This window comes from Delphinapterus leucas, chromosome 6 (assembly GCF_059928025.1).
Source record: "Delphinapterus leucas isolate spDelLeu-1000000601 "Yukka" chromosome 6, BTC_Dleu_Yukka2, whole genome shotgun sequence".
NCBI classification, from domain to species: Eukaryota; Metazoa; Chordata; class Mammalia; order Artiodactyla; family Monodontidae; genus Delphinapterus; species Delphinapterus leucas.
In genome coordinates this window covers 124,568,025-124,584,306 of record NC_143134.1, presented here as the reverse complement: position 1 = coordinate 124,584,306, position 16,282 = coordinate 124,568,025, and the positions used below count along the sequence as shown (strand labels likewise).

The 16,282-nt window shown below is 57.1% G+C and overlaps 1 protein-coding gene across 6 annotated transcripts in view; it reads left to right on the top strand.

The window, feature by feature from the left end:
• The window catches only part of EXD3 (exonuclease 3'-5' domain containing 3), a 76,798-nt gene that overhangs the window by 1,390 nt on the left and 59,126 nt on the right, over positions 1-16,282 (top strand). For all 6 annotated transcript variants that reach the window (XM_089914067.1, XM_089914068.1, XM_022578056.2 and 3 more), the window contains exon 2: positions 14,037-14,120. In XM_089914067.1, coding sequence (XP_089770193.1) covers positions 14,057-14,120 — 64 coding nt within the window. In that variant the 5' untranslated portion in view covers positions 14,037-14,056. The remainder of the gene's footprint in view (positions 1-14,036; positions 14,121-16,282) is intronic.

Here is a 16,282-nt window from a genome sequence, read left to right as displayed (position 1 = left end):
CTGCCTTTTCCTCTGGGTCGATGTGAGGTACATGTCTGCCTGTTTGGGGTCTGCAGACACGATGAGTGGTGGTGTGTGAGAGCTCCCCCTTCCAGCCTTCCCGACTCCATTTTAATGAGGTTCCCTTCATTCAGTTTCACACCGTGAACACCAGAAGGTCCTCCTTCCTCCTTCACGGAGAAAGAAGAAGCCTCTAGAGACGGTGCCCCTGCAGATGGAGTGAGGTGGTGCCTGCCCACAGGGTCCTGGGGCTCCATCCCCAGGAGAGGCCGGGAGCCGCTCCTTAAAGTCGGGGGACCCCTACAGGTGCCTGGACCTCTCCCTTCTCAGCACACGCCCCACGGACACCCCTATTTATGTCTTATTTGCTGCCATGATCTTAGCACCTGTGTTAGGTTTTTTCAGAGAGAGTGATTGTTTTTTAAGGAATTAGGTCACGCACTAGTGGGAGCTGGCAAGTCCAGAATTTTCAGCCCGGGGGTGGGCGCGGGCGGTGACAGGCTGGAGACCCAGGGAAGAGTCTAGAGGCAGACATCCCTGTTCCTCAGGGGACCTCAGTCTTTTCTCTTAAGGCCTTCAACTGATTGGACAAGGCCCACCCACATCATGGAGAGTCTCTGCTTTACCAGTGTTGTTCTGTCTACTGACTTCAAGGTTAATTTCATCTGAAAAATACTTTCACAGCAACACGTGACTGTACTTGACCAAATATCTGGGCACCATGGCCTTGTCGCGTTGACCCATAAAATTAACCATCACAGCACCCAACCCTAGAAACACTCCCGTAGATGGGCTCTGCCCTTTTCCGTACTCGGGAGAGCACCCTCCAGGGTCCAGGGGAGGCTTGTGTCTCGGGAGATGTCGGAGCCCGGAGCCCAGCAGTAACACAGAGACCCAACTGCCTCTGACGCTGGACTCCTCCTTCCTCAGTTGGGCCTGTGACTCTGCTCAGTTATGGCTGAGTCTCCTCCCTGTGTGGCCCTGGGCCAGCTCCCTGTGCCTTACCTGTGCAGGCTTCTTTACCTGAGGACCAGGGACGGTGAGGACGACCCAGCAGGGCTGCTGTGAGAAGGGCCTGCCATGATGCTTGAGAAGTGCTCAAAAGGTGTCCTGGGCCGCTGTGCCCCCGAGGACCCTGCTTCCTCACCAGTGTGGGCTCTGAGGTTCCCAAACTGCTGGCCTGGAGGTGGGCAGGGCCCGCACCACACACATGCTCCCTCCTCCCCGAATTCCCGTGTGGACGCTCCCTTCCTCTGACCAGACCTCCCACCCCCCAGCCTCCCCGCAGCCCTGCCCGGTCCAGCCTCAGGATTCCTGCCTCCCTCGCAGCCCCAGAAGGTCCCTGAGCTCAGCTGCCCCCTCCCACCGGCCCACCTGGGGCTCTCCGTCGCTGCAGCCCTCACCCCCACCCCGTCCGTCCTTGCAGCTCACGCCCTCCCCCTGACGAGCCCCGCCCACCGGGGGGCCTCTGGTCCCCGGTCCCTTTGTCCGGGCTGGAGGAGCTTGGCCACCGACTGGTCTCTGTCCCCCTTGACCGTGAGCCTCAGGGGGGGTCACGCGGGCCCCGTGCGGGCACTTGCTCCTCCCCCGGCCCAGCTCCTTCCTCATCCTCTCCTCGGGCCCCACCTCTGCCCCATCCTGCCTCCCAGCCCAGGACCCCCTGGCTCCCAGAGGAAAAGCGGCAGCTGGAAGGTGGTCCCCGCCTCCTCCCTGGGAACGCGCCCGTTCCCGCGGGGCCCACCTGGGCCTGGCGCTGCCCCCTCCTCATCCCCACGTGTCTTCCTGGGGTGCTCCCTCTAGGTATAATTTCCCCCCTCGAAACAGATGTTTGTCTTCGCATCTTGAACAAAACGCTCCCCTCCTGCGCCCACACCATTTCTTTGTTCCCCTTTGCAGCAAGACTCCTTGAAAGGATTGCCAGTACTCAGCGTCTCTGTTACCTTTGCTGGGTGCTTTTTAGAAACTACGGTATGATTCACATATCATAAAGTTCATTTTTAAAGTGTACGATTCAGTGTTTTTGTCACATTGACAGAGTTGTGCCGCCATCGCCACTAACTCATCCCCCACTGCAGTCACTCCCTGTCACGCCTCCCCCAGCCCCGGGCAACCGGTGGTCCAGTCTCTGTGGATTTGCCTCTTTTGGACAATTCATATAAGTGGAATCATAACGCATTTGATCTGTGTCTGGCTTCTCTCCCTTGGCATCATGGTTTGGAGGATCATTCACGTTGTAGCATGTGTCAGTTCTTCAGTCCTTTTAAGGCAGAATCACATGCTGTTGTGTGGATGGACCGATTTTGTTGGTCCGCTGATGGGCATTAGGGTTTTGCTTCCAGTGTTTGGCTCTTGTGAATCACACTTGTGTGCACGTGTTTGTGTGGCCGTGTGTTTTCCATTCTCTTGGGAGCCGGGTCAGGTGGTCACCGTGTGTAGCTTTTTGACTGTTTTCCCATCGTGTTTTTTACTCTGAATCCTGCTCCAGGCGGCCTTCCCACCAGGGTTCCACCCAAGCACTTGTCAGGGTCTCTGGTGGCTTCCTTGCGGCTCGTCCGCCTGTCGGTGCCTGGCCGGCCCTGCCTCTGTGCACTCGCCACCCGGGGTCCCGTTGTTTGAATTACTCTCTGGGTGTTGTGTGTGCCCACTACTCTTCAACTTTTCTATTTCCATAATAAAAAGATGAAAAAGTACCGTCCCTGTGCCCACCAGTGTACACGGATCACTATTGCGGCTCTGCTCCTAATAGCCCAGAACTGGAAACAGCCTAGATGCCCTTCAGGGGGCGCTGGCCAAACAGACTGCGTCCACACTGAGGGAGCCCACTCAGCAAAAAGGATGAGCCCTGGGCACACACAGCAACTTGTGCGCACCTCAAGGGAGTGTGCCGAGTGAACACAGACCTGGAAAGGCCAGACTGTGTGGTTCCATCTATGCAACTTGCTTGAAATGACAAATGATGTGAATGGTGATCAGATCAGCGTCCTCAGGAGTCACTAACAGATCAGCGACTTGGGGCAGCTGTGAAGGCAACAGGAGGGCTCCATGGGGCTGGAGCGTTCTGGTTTTCCACTGAATCAACACAAGGTCCTGGTTGTGATTTGGGGTATATGTGTATGGGTATACGGGACACCTATTATTATTTCTTACAAGTATATGTATATCTACAGTTATCTCAAAATAAAATGTTTAATTTTTTAAAATCCTTAAGAAGATTTCAATTACAAGTTTTTCTATTTTACAGATAGCTTGAAAATTGGAGTGATTAAATGACCTCTAAGATTCTTCCAGCTCTAAGATTCAGTACTTTAGAGGTTGTTTAGAAAAACTTCCTTGTATCTGAGCTAAAATCTATTGCCCAGGGGACTTCCCCGGTGGTCCAGTGGTAAAGAATCCGCCTTCCAATACAGGGGACACAGGTTCGAGCCCTGGTGGGGGAACTAAGATCCCACGTGCTGTGGAGCAACTAAGCCCGTGCGCCACAACTACTGAGCCCGTGCACCACAACTACTGAGCTTGTACGGCCACAACTACAGAGTCCATGGACCACAACTAGAGAGAGAAAACCCACACGCCACAACTAGAGAGAAGCCTGCGCGCCACAAGGAAGACCCCACGTGGCCAAAAATATAAATAAATAAACTCTATTCCCCAGTAGCTGTGGAGGTGCCTGGGGCGGCTGTGGCCCAGAGAGCCCCAAGCCAGCCTTGGTCAGGACACTGGCCGCTGCCGCAGGTGAGAACTTCCCAGGATCCTCCTTCGTGGGGGTGGGGCTGCTGAGATTGGTAGGATCCCGTGATTCGTAAATCAGTAGAGGCCGGCACAGGGGCCGTGTCCTGAGTGAGGACAAGACTCAGTGGCCAGCTTGGCGCTGGAACTTACTTCCAGAAGAGTTCAGTAACTGGTTGGTTCTGGAGCACAGATGTCAATCAGATGGGCAGGAGCTGGGTACTTGGGAATTGGTTTTCGCCCAGTACAAAGAATTTTTGTCTTCTTTTTAAACAATGGGCACGTCCAAGAAAAAACAAAGTGCCACGTAAGATTTTCCCTCAGGAAATAAAAACAGGCTCAGATGCGATAGGGGCACTTGGTGTCCGAGGCCAGCCGTGTGGGTCTGGGTCCCCCCGGGCTGTGTCCATCGCACAAGGCCACGGAGAGCCTCCCAACTCAGAGCTCGGTGATCACGCTTCTCCCCAGGGCTCAGCCGGGGCACTGGGTGGGTCATCAGACCCACCGCTTCAGGTGTTTACAGGCTGCCAACGTGAACACGTTTGCCAAGGACCCTGCCCCCGCCCCCACCAAGAGGTCTTAAAGAAGAAAAGTGCGAATGACAAGGAAGGGCGGCCTTCGGACAAGGGCCCCTCCAGCCAGGGCAGCCCACACTCCAGGGAAGCCACGCACACAGCAAGTGGTTCCAGGTGAATCTCCCTGGAGGGTCAGAGTTGAAAGGAGGATGTAAAACAGGAGACTTTCAGTTCTGTCCTGTAGGATCCCGTGGCAAAGGGCTGCATCCTACGGGGGGCTGGGTGTCTGGGTGCATCGGACCTGGAAGCACCTGGGCACCCGTCTCTGCTTTCGCGGACGGGGACCCCCTGCGGTTTCAGACCAGAGACTGTGCTGCTGGTCCCTGAGCTAATGTCCACTCGCAGCCCCCTGCACGGCTCCCGGCGTCCTGCCCCGGGACGGCTACCCTGCAGGCCGGGGCCTGTCCCTGAGCAAGGGGAAGCCAGACGCTAGAAACTTCGAGCAGACCGGCAGCGACGAGCCTGTAATACAGAACCAGAGCTTGTGAAGGAGAGCTCATCGCGTGGAGTAATCGCCGGAGCCAGCGAGCGCTGCGGCTCCCAAACCCCAGGGGTGAGGGCCAGTCCGGGGGGCTTCCACCTTCCAAGGAAGGAGGGCCAGCCGGAGGGAAGAGGGACGTCTGGGCTATCACGACAAAAGGCAGGTCCAAGAAGCCTGCGTTTAACCAGAAGGCATTCATCTGCAGTGGGGAAGGAAACCATGCCCCCGAAGTCAAAACCAAGAAACAAAAGGCAGTAGAGGGAGTTAATAAAGAGAAAAGCTTGGAAGGAAATCATGCCATTTGCAGCAACATGGATGGACCTAGAGATGATCCGCGAAGTGAAGTAAGTCAGGCAGAGAGGCGAGTATCATGTGGTCTCACTTATATGTGGAATCTGAAGGATGCAAATGAACTTACTTACAAAACAGAAACAGACTCACAGACACAGAAAACAAACTTGTGTTTACCAAAGGGGGAAGGTGGGGGGAGGGGTAAATTAGGGGTTTCGGATTAACATATACACACTACTGTATTTAAGATAGATAAGCAACAAGGCCCTACTGTATAGCACAGGGAACTATATTCAATGTCTTATGATAACCTGTAATAGAAGAGAATCTGAAAAAATATATATATATAACTCAAAAAAAGGAGAAAGCTTAATTAAATAATTAAATCAGGAGGTACAAAACCAAAAACCAGTTCTTTGTGTTTTTGTTTTGTTTTGTTTTGGCACACCAAGCGGCTTGTGGGATCTTAGTTCCCTGACCAAGGATCCATCCCAGGCCCTCGGCAGTGAAAGCAACGAGTCCTAACCACTGGACCGCCAGGGAATTCCCCAAAATCTAGTTCTTTGAAAAGACCAATGAACTAAACTTTTGATAAAACTAATTAAGGGAAAACAAAAGAGAAGTAAAAACTTGCTGAACGTTCATGAAAGGTGAGAACCACACACGTAAACAAGATTTACACCGAACGCCCTGATGTTATGGTAATAAATGTGAAAACCTCCTCAAGAAATCAAGGCCTCCTATCAGAACGGGCCTGGGGGAAGCAGGAGACTGGAGCAGGCAATGAGCAGAGAGCAGATGGACTCAGAAGTTCCCGCCGTCTGGGACGTGGGCCCCCGGGCTCCCCACCAGTCCTGGCTGCAGCCCCAGGACCCTGAGTCAGGACCACTGGCCGCCGCTTGAGACAGCACATGTGTCTGGTGGTCACGGACAGCCAGCGACTCAAGCGGCCGGCTCTGCAGCTCAGACCCCCGGGCATCCGGGTGGGCGGGTGGCTGGCATCCCCTGTAACTTAAGATTCCATATAGTTTATTTTAACTTTTAAGAATAACATCTGTGGTTTGATTTCTTTTTCATGAATACAAAGCAGAGTGTGTTCATTGTATAATATTTAGAAAACGCAAAAAGTAAAAGAGAAAACCCAGAGGACTGGCGGGTGCCCCCCGGTGCCGAGTGGGTTGAGGCCCACGGGCCTTTGTCCCGACATGGCCGCTTTGGTGACACACAGCTTCGTGACACACTGGAAGGATTTGTCCCCGTGACATTAAATATTTAATGTAAAATGTGGTTTTTAAGTAGCCATTCGTCATTCCTCCGATTTCTACCTCGTTTTTGGTCGTCAGGAGGCCCTCAGTCAGAGCAGGCAGGGAGCAGGAAAGCCCACCCGAATGGCGGTGACCCCTGACCTCTACCCCCTGCCCCCACTGCAGTCTGGCACCCAGTGAGAACGGGTCCCGAAGAGCCTTCTGGCCGAGACTCCCAGGGCTGGTTCCTTTGTGCTGCAGGAGAAACGCGACTCAGTGTGACACCGTCGCAGTGACCCTTGGTGTTTAAAGTTGGCGACCTTAATTTTTAAAGAAAGGAACAATCGTTAAGTCAAATCAGTAAGTTAAAAATCACACCTCTGGCATGGAGGGACTAAGAGATCGACCAGTGTTGGCAAGAACTCGGGGGGGTGGGGGGTAGCGTCCTGAGGCAGCTACCCTGGAAGAGTCCGCGGGTTCCCCGAGAGTTAAACACCAGCCACGTCCGGCCCGGCGCTCCCTGCCCACAGGCGTGCCCGCGGCCGGGTCCACACCATGGCACGTTACCCAGCTGAGATGCTGCAGCGTGGATGAACCTCGATAATGTCGTGCTTAGTGGAAGGAGCCAGACAAGAAAGGACGTGTATTACGGCTCCGTGTGCACGAAGCGTCCTAAACAGGCAAAGCCACAGGGACAGGAGCAGGGTCATGGGTGCAGGAGGGCGGGGGGCCAGGGTGGGTGACTGCTGGCGGGGATGGGCGATCTTTTGGGGTGATGACAGGCTCTGGATTAGGGGTGATGGTTACACATGCCTGAATATACTAGAAACACTGAATTGTATACTTTAAAAGGTTCAATCCCATGGTATGTGAATTACACCTCAATAAAGCTTTAAAAAAATCACTGAGATGATCGCACAGAAGTTTAATTCAGTTTGAATGGCTTTCGAGTTAGCACTGTTATTTAACTGAAGCGGCCTGAGTGGCCACATCTGCAGGGCCCAGGCTTTGCACCCCCATGTCTCTGGGGATCCTGGGTGGCTCTGCGTTTGGGACCGGGGGCAGCAGGGTATGTCTCCCCGTAGCTGTTGTGGGGAGTGGCAGCTGGGGGTCCGGTGTCCCCTCGTCCTGCCCCGAGGGCCCGGGATTGCAGTGGAGAGGTGTCCGGCCGCCTGCAGGGCCGCTCTCCTATGTGGTCAGCTGCTTTTCTCAGTCAAGACCAGTGTGTCCAGCAGAAATACGTGAGCCACACGTGTGGTTTTAAATTTTCTATAAAAAGAAAGGCGAAATTAACTTTAGTGATATATTTTATTTAACCCTGGCATACGCAACATGTTACTATTCCGACACGTACTGGATACACAGAAGTCAGTACTGAGACCCTTTCTGCTGTCGCCCCGTGTGCGTTCTGCGCTTACAGCACGTGGGGAAATGGGGCCGGGAGGCCGCCCTTATCACCCTCCACCACCCCACCTGCCCCACGATGGAGGGCAGAGGGCATACCTGGGGGGACACGCAGCCAGCGCTCCCATAGTTGTGGAAAACGACACAGAAAAATGACAAAGGAAGCATGATCTGGCGCCCAAACCAGAATGCTGCTGACCTCTCTAACGGTCGCGCCGTCACTCCCCGTGGTGCTGAGAGAATGCATCGTGTTCTGTGCTCTCCTGGGCCAGGTGGGCAGATGGACAGATGGACGGGAGGCATGGGCCTGGGCCAGCAATGTGATTCTTTGTGGGGTCCTTCAGCTCTCCTTTCTGGGCTGTTTGAAGGGCAGCTTCGGGTCAGGAACAGTGAATCGTCCACTCCTCGCTGCCCTTCCCACGTCCTCTGGGCTCCCGCAGGGTCTCAGGCTTTGCCGCCCCTGCCCCGCCCGCTCACAACGCTGCTTTGAGAAGGGGCGACCGGCCTGAAGAACGTGCCCCCAGCCCAGCTCATGACCAAGCTGGGCTCCTGCCTGGCTTGGCCTCCTTTGGACCTGAGGGGTCTCTGGGCACAGTCGGGCCGGGTGGGGGGACGTGCCCACGAGCACCCACTCTGTACTCCCCTTCTGCTTCTCAGTGGGGCTGGGCTGTGGTGGACGTGGGGGCACTCTGTCTGGAGGCGGCAGCATCCCTGGGAGGGTGGCCCTGCTGAGGTGTCCTCTTTCCCCTACTGGGCCTGCTGGATCCCCTTGGGCCTGGCTGAGGGGGGCCATCCAGGAGGCATCTGCGTTGGGCCAGGTTGGTCAGTGTGCCAAGCAGGAGGCTGGTGGACATGGGGCAGGCACATCTGGGGACCCTGATCACCCCAGAACCTGTAGCAGGCCAGGCCATCTCCCAGGTAGCTCTTAGGTAGGTTGCTAAGTAGCTCTCAGGTAGGGTCCCAGGTAGCTCTCAGGTAGGGTCCCAGGTAGGTTTACAGGTAGGCTTTTAGGTAGACGCCCGGGAGGCTCCCAGGTAGGTCCCAGCCCTCAGGAGGAGGCAATCCGACCTGCAAGGTGTGTCTCTCTGGGAACTCCCCTGCACCCTTCCTTGGGTTTGAGTCTGTTTCTAGGTGGGTTTGCTGCTGGGCTGGGGGCTTCCTGCTCAGGTAGGGAGTGGAGCTGGGGAAGCAGGAGCCTCTGGGGTGAGTGGAGATCTGGTTGTGTGCCAGGGCTCCTTGCAGGGATTTGGCTCAGCTTAGCCCCTTTCAGCAAAAGTCACAACGCTAAACAAGTTGTATTTGGTGACTCTGATTTAAAGAAAGTTTGAAAACTGCCAGGTGGCGCTCACCGCGGGGCCTCCGGGAACTCCTGTCCCTGGGAAGGCCTGTTTGCCTCGGCACGCGCCGCAGACCCAGCACCACGATTCCGGCTAAAGACCATTTGGGCTCCAGGCAGACTTTTTTCATTTTAAAGTGAGGTCAATTTTTAAAGTCTGCAGTGGGGTGAACTTGAACTTGGTCGTTGTCAGCAGTTTTCAGTCTCAGAAGCACATTGGCCTTAGTTGCTGCGGCTCGTTGTAGATTGATTTCAGATTCCAGGGCTCAGGGACAGACCAGAGCTGAGTTTCGATGGCCTCAGTCCTTTCCCAAGGAGGGTCTGGCTCTGTCCACCTGACCTGGGGCCGGCCTGAGACCCCAGCCAATCACCTGCCTCCGAGTGGCCAGGCGCTGGCCACTGTGCCCCTGAGAGAAAGGGGGAAAGTGTTGCCAACAGGGAGGTGGAAACCCGCCTGCAGCAGGGCTTGAGATTGCAGGGATTTCCCCTAATGGAGAGGATTAGAGAAAAACACCCTCCCGTAAAAGAGCCAGTGGTCATTTGCTCCCTTCCTGGGCTGACCAGCAAAGTGGACGGCTGCAGCGGGAAGGAGGCCATCAGGGCGGTGAGCTCAGGGACAGCAACCCGAGCGGCCCGGGTAGAAAGAGCCTGACCGCCAGGGAGTGGGCGCACTGCTGGGCTGGGGCTCCTCCTGCGGGGGCCTGACGCAGCAGGGTGGGCAGGACGTTCACCCCGCAGAAATAAAGTCTCCGCCTTCTCAAGGAGGAACGTCCCTCAGGCCGCCCTGTGCTGGGAGGAACGAGGAGGGCAGGAGACCCTTTCAGAAGCCCCCGGCGCCCTTTGGGGTTTATTTAAACAACCCAATTGCTCTTAACCCCTCACGTGGGAGGTGGGTGCTTGGCCCCGTGTTCTCGGTTGGGAGACGGGAAAGGGTGCCGAGCCAGAACGCTGCACCCGGCAGAGCCCCGGCCCCTACCCCGGCCTTGCGTAGGGATGCAGGCCCCAGCCCCGCCAGGAGCTCGCTGGCCCGGCGTTCGCTGCTTGTTTGGCGGGCTGGCTGGTGGTTGGATGGATCTGGATACGGCTGTGTGCCGCGAATGGCCAGGGGCTCCAGAGGCGGCCAGCAACGGTGTTGACCCCGTGGAGCCAGCCCAGCAGGACGAGCGCTCAGCCTTGCTGAGGCCTCAGTGATGCTGTGAGCTGACCCCACGGGGACTGGGCCTGGGTGAGGCCTGACTGTTGGGCTGAAGGACAGGAAGACAGGGGAAGAAACAGGCCGGGCTCCCGGCACCTCCCCGGGGAGGGGCCCACAGGGCCTGGGCCATTTGCAGCTCCCCCTGTTGGGAACCCTCCGCCGGCCCAAGGGTCACCCCCTGCCCCGGCCAGATGGGCCCCGGAGAGGCGGGGGGTGGTCACGGAGGCCCGTCAGCGGGCCGTGGAGTTGGACCACCCCTCAGCGCCCACTGCTGCTCTGGGACCCCCAGCAAAGGGCCCACAGAAGAGGGACAGACATTGGACCCGTCAGAGACTGTGACCGGGCGGGCTTCGCGGGACAGCGGCCATGAGGGGCGTGAGTGGCACCTCTGCTTCGTGCGGGACAATCACGCAGGGACAGTGCTCCTCCCTTCGGAGTGCCCTGGCTGGGGCCTTGGTGTGGACGGGACAGCTGCGGTCACGCGCCCTGGGACAGCACCGCCAGCAGAAGGGCCCAGAGACCAGCTCGGGGTGCTGCACTCCCTTTCCTGGCGGGAACTCGGCAGCTGGGAGGACGGTGCGCCCCACCGGCCACCCAAAGAGGGTGTGCGGTGGGGATGGGTCTCTGTTTAGAGACACAGCCTCCTGGAGTGGCAGGCCCCCCCGGGGTTGGGTCAGACTTGGGGTGGGAGGTGGGAAGGACCATCTGGGGTTAGGTCCCGGCAAGGGGCAGGGTGCCTGTGCACAGGGGCCGGATTACCTGCCCCACTCGAGGTCCATTAAAATGACAGTAAAGACATTAGGAAAACCAAAAGTGCTTGAAGGCAGAGAGGAGGGAAGAGGGGCGCAGGCTGGGAAAGCAGAGCCCACGGCTGAGGGCTGGCCGAGCCTGGCTGCAGAGCCAGGGAGGCTCCAGGCTGGAAACAGGGCCTTGGGGAGGTCTGCGTGGGTGGGGACTGAGACCCTAGGTGGGGAAGGGAGGATTCCTTCCCTACAGACAGACAGACTGGTCTTCCAGGCCCCTGTTACCCACACTGACGTCCAGGAGGACGTTTCCCAGGACTGAAGGACATGAGCACGCCTAGGGCGTCCTGCCCCATCCGTCTGTCCTGCTGACACCTGGATGCTGGTCAGGCGTCAGGTGGTTCAGAGCTCTCAGCACCAACGTCAGCAGCTGGAAGGACCGTCACCATCACATACCTGGGGACGGCCTCTCACCTGCAGCCCGTGCACAGCCAGCCTTCCAGCCGAGGCTTAGTGCCCAGCGAAGACATTTCCAGACAAACAAAGACCGGCCAAATGCCCCTCCCTTGAGTTCTTCTCACGAAACTCGTGGAGAATGTGTTCCTCTAGCACCAGGAGGAAAACTGAGAAACATGAAGGCTTACAAATCAGGAAGTGCCGGATGCACCAGGAGAGAAGATGGGGAGGGAGTCCTAGTGCAGCAGCTGTGCCGCTGGGCTAGAGAGCAGCCATCCGGATTGAGACGGGCGGGCGGAGGCTCGAGAAGGGGTGTCTCTGGGAGCAAGTGGCAGACTTCCAGGCTTGTCTGAACATCCTGGGGAGGTGTTAGGATGCTGTCAGAGTCCTGTTAATGATGGCCTTGCAGGAAATCCAGCAGGGAAGAAGTCGCGTTATTTTTTCTTTAATCTTTCCCCCCGTTCTTTAGATAGGATAATTTCTGTTGATCTGTCTTCAGACTCACTGACTCTGTAATCTGCCGTCTCCAGTCTGCGGCCAAGCCCAGTCAGTGGGTTTTGCATTTCAGTTATTATACTTTTTATTGTAGAACTGCCATTTAGTTCTCTTATGTAGTTTCATGTAATTTCCATTTGTACCTCTTTGTTTACTCATTTAAGACCATATTTCCCTTTAACTTTTTGAACATGTTTTTCACTCATTCTTTGAACAGTTACAATAGTTGTGTTAAAGTCTTTGCTAAATTCAGTCTCTGAGCTGCCTTGGAGTTGCTTTCCATTATGTGCTGTTCTGTATTTCTCTCCCCTTGAGTGTGGGTCATATTTTCCTCTTATTTGCAGGCCTTGTGACTTTTATATTATGTACTGAACATTGTAAATGTTACACTGTAGAGACTGGATTGTTACCTTCCGCTGAAGAATGTTGACCTTTGTTCTAGTGAACAGTTCATTTCTAGCTGATTACCTTGAACTGGGGGGCACGGCTTGACATTTTGTTAGGGTGGATCTTTATCTTGGTGGGACTCAACATACAGAGTGTTCCATGGATTTTTTTATTTCTTTTTTTTACTGGCTGCATTGGGTCTTCGTTGCCGCGCGGGGGCTTTCTCTAGTTGCGGCGAGCGGGGGCTACCCTTCCTTGCAGTGCGTGGGCTTCTCATCGCGGTGGCTTCTCTTGTTGCGGAGCACGGGCTTTAGGCACGCAGGTTTCAGTAGTTATGGCATGTGGGCTCAGTAGTTGTGGCGTGCAGGCTCAGTAGTTGTGGCACACGAGCTTAGTTGGCTCCGTGGCATGTGGGATCTTCCCGGAGCAGGGCTCGAACCCGTGCTCCCTGCATTGGCAGGCAGATTCTTAACCACTGTGCCACCAGGGAAGCCCTGTTCCATGGATTTTATTGGGGCTTGGTTTTAGATTTTGGCAGAGTTGGTCTGGGGCAGGGCTAACTCGCCACCGTCGCTGGGCTGGAGCCCAGAGTGTGCAGCATTGCTTGACTGTTAGTGCCCCTGTCGAACTCTCGGCCTGGGGACAGCTGCCTCTGAGAGCCCTGGGGATCCTGCATTGCTCACCTGCACTTCTGGCCCTGAATGACCCCTCCAGCTGGTGCCCTGGCTCGCAGATGCGCGGCCTCCTTCTCCACCGGAGGGATGCTCTGCTCACCAGGTTCCGGGTCATGATCTTAGCTGGGAGGTCGCCCCCAGCTGGGAGCCGGCCCATCCCTGGGCCCCCCAGCCTGGGCATCACCCGTCGTGCACAGCCTATTGTCCAGAAGTCGGCCGCCTAAAACGTGTCTGGTGGACGTTGTCTGCAGTGGGAGGGCCGGCCCGACACCAGTCAGTCTGCATGGCCACAGCACAAGTTTGGAGCAAACTGAACAAGGCAGGAAAGTTTCCGGAGTTCACCCAGCTCAGCCCTGCTCTGCTCCTGTCTCCTGCAGATAGCATGTCAGCAGAAGACGCTCGGAGAGCTGTTTCGGGGCTGTCGGGGTTTGGGGGGCTGGGGCATGACAGTGAATTCTCACCTTGAGCTTGGTCGGTCAGGTGTAAGACTGGACACTCAGGAAGCAACCGTATCAGCGTGTTAGTGAGAAATGTGAATGTAAATGTCCAAAAGAATAGCTAAAAGCGTGTGGGAGTTGGGGAGGAGAAAGCCCCAAGGGCTCTCCCCTCCAGGCCTGTGTCAGGACTCAGGTTTACACAGGAGATGCCGTGTGTGTCACCGTGACATAAATCACACTGCAAATGAGGAAAAACTAGACCATCTCCGTAAATGTGGAAAAGTGTCTTGTATAAAATACACATTGGCAGGACCCTGTTGGCCGCCCGGGAATGGTACCACTTTGTTGCCAGCCTGGATGATTTGGAGCTGGGTGTGCCCGTGTGGGCTGGCTCAGGGGTCCTCATGGTGGGTCCACCCCTGAGGTTAGTGCTAAGTGTCCTGGGTCCAGCCGAGGAAGCCGAGGCCACCTGAGCCCCCCCGCCCCAACCCCAAGCACAGAAGTGGGCCCTGCGTGGCTGCCTGTCAGGGCCCGTTCCCTTCTGTGTGGAACCTGCAGCCTAACTGTCCCTCTCCACTGGTCCCTTGAGCAGCTCCCTGCCTTCCCCTGAGGATGGACGCCGGAGACCCCGCCGGAGAGCCTGCTACTGGTGACACTGCTGGTGACCCAGCTGGTGGTGAGTGTGTCCCCATGGGTGAGTCTGCACCCCGCACGGCCCAGGTCCAGCCTGGCTGCACTTGTCAGGGCTGGGCATGGGGTGGGTGTGGGGGGGGTCTGTGTACAGGTGCATGCTTGTGCACCGGGCGGGGACCCCAGGTGGGAGGCGTCCAGGCGATGTGGCTTTCTGGGGGCCTGGGACGTGTGGAGCGGCCTCAGTTGTGGACAGGAGCAGGCAGGTGGCTGCTACCACGGCCTTCCTGTCCTGAGGGCCGCGGGCGGGCACCTCCCTTTGCCCTGGGAAATGTGGCCTCGTGGTCCTGCAGTGGACCGCCTCCTGGCCACTTGCTTCATGTCTGACACCAAGGGTTGGCCATGACTGGACGGACACTTTAGGGGGCCCACACTGAAGTGTGGGTAAAGCTGGGTGCAGGGGGCTGGTGGGAACGGCGGGGTTCTCTCTGGAGCCTGGCTCTGCGCCCCACACTAAGTGCGGACACAAGGCATCTTATCAGTCCTGCCAAGAAGGAGAGAGGACGAGGGGGCTGGGAGGTGTCTGAAGAGTGAGGACCCCCAGACTGGCACTTCCAGCTTGGGAGCCCCGGGATCCCACATGGTCCCTGGCCCCAAGAGAGCGGAGGCTCTGCCTTCCGTTTCTCCTCCGGGAGCCCCGAACTCCTCGCGGTGGTGTCTGTGGGCTCCGAGAGGCTTTCTTTCTGAGTGTCTCCTGCGTTTGGTGAGTGTTGTGGGCAGGGCAGACGTGGGGTCACGTGAAGCCTGATCTCGCCCCACCAAGGACAGGTGGTGACGTGGAAGAGGAGACCAAGGCTGGAGAAGGAGGAGCTCCTCCCAGGCCGGGATCGGGTGTCCGGTTGGAGAGTGGGGCGCCCCTCCCTGATGGCCCCTGGCATCCTGGGGGGCCGTCCCTGTGCCGGGCTGGGGTCCTCTGGTGGGCACAGGGGTGGGAGGGAGAGCCCCCAGTAAGTAAGCAAAGTGTTGCCCCTTCTTGCAGGTGGTGGGGAACCTGGGGCCTCTTCCCAACCTCTGCTCACCCACCCCAGGGTCCTGAGAGGCTTGTGGAGTCGACCCCCATCTCCTGTGGGGTCCTCCGCAGGTGCACACAGCCTGCTCCAAGCAGAGTCTCCAGGGGGATGCCCAGGCACCCTCAGCCGCCCACAATGGGCTCGTTTTCTGCTCAAAATTCCCCAGACCTTCAGACCGTGCTTTTCCCCACCTGTCCCCAACGTGCAGAGTCTTCAGGACCTGACACCACCCTGCTATGACTGGGGATCAGACACAGCCCCTGGCCTGCTGTGAGTGACCGCAGGCCAGGGAAGCCCTCTTCAGTGGGCATCTCTCCACCAGGGTCTGGGTACCTCCCCCAGGGTGCTTCTGGCGCCTCTGCTGGTTTTGCCAAGAGCAGGACCCTCCTCACCTGCAGCCCCCGGACTCTGACACCCGAGGCCCCAGGGCCTCGGCTTGTCCTGGACCATCTGGATGCCACCCTCCCCCGCCTGTCCTGATGCTGGGGGCAAGAGGGGAAGGGACAGGCCGGGGAAGACCTGTGGCCCTTCCCTCCCGTCCTCCCCTCTCCTGGGAACAAGAAAACATTCCCCAACTGAGAAGTCAACTGGGCTCAAAAATTGGTTTTCTCCTGAAATCTTGGCCTTTGGATGAGCAAGTGTAGCTGAATCAGAAAAGCTGCGGGCTGAAGTCCAGCAGGTCCCAGGATCTCGGGCAGCAGTGGATCCCCCTTCCTTGGGAAATTCGAAAGTCAGGCAGACAGAGCTGAATCACTTCTCAGCATGGAGGGAGGGGCAGGCGCGACCCGCCAGGAAGCCCCGTCCCTGCCCCGCCACCCCTCACAGGCTCGTGCAGTACCCGGAACCTCCAGGCCTGGCCCTCCCTGTGTTAGGGCTGGGGTGGGGGGTCCCCCAGCCCTTGGGGCTGTGGAACCATCCTTGGGCTGTGACCTGAGGGAGGCTGTGAAAACAGGCGACACAGCACCCACCTTCCTGGCTGTGTGACCATGGGCAAGTTACATACCTTTCTGTTTCCTTACCTGAGAAAAATAGTTGTTGCCCTATACTTAGCTCCATCTGTGAATGAAAGACTGCCGGCGTGTGGGCTGTGGAGGCGTTAGCTGTGATCCTCTTTAGTCTTTGACCCAGTGGAATTTAT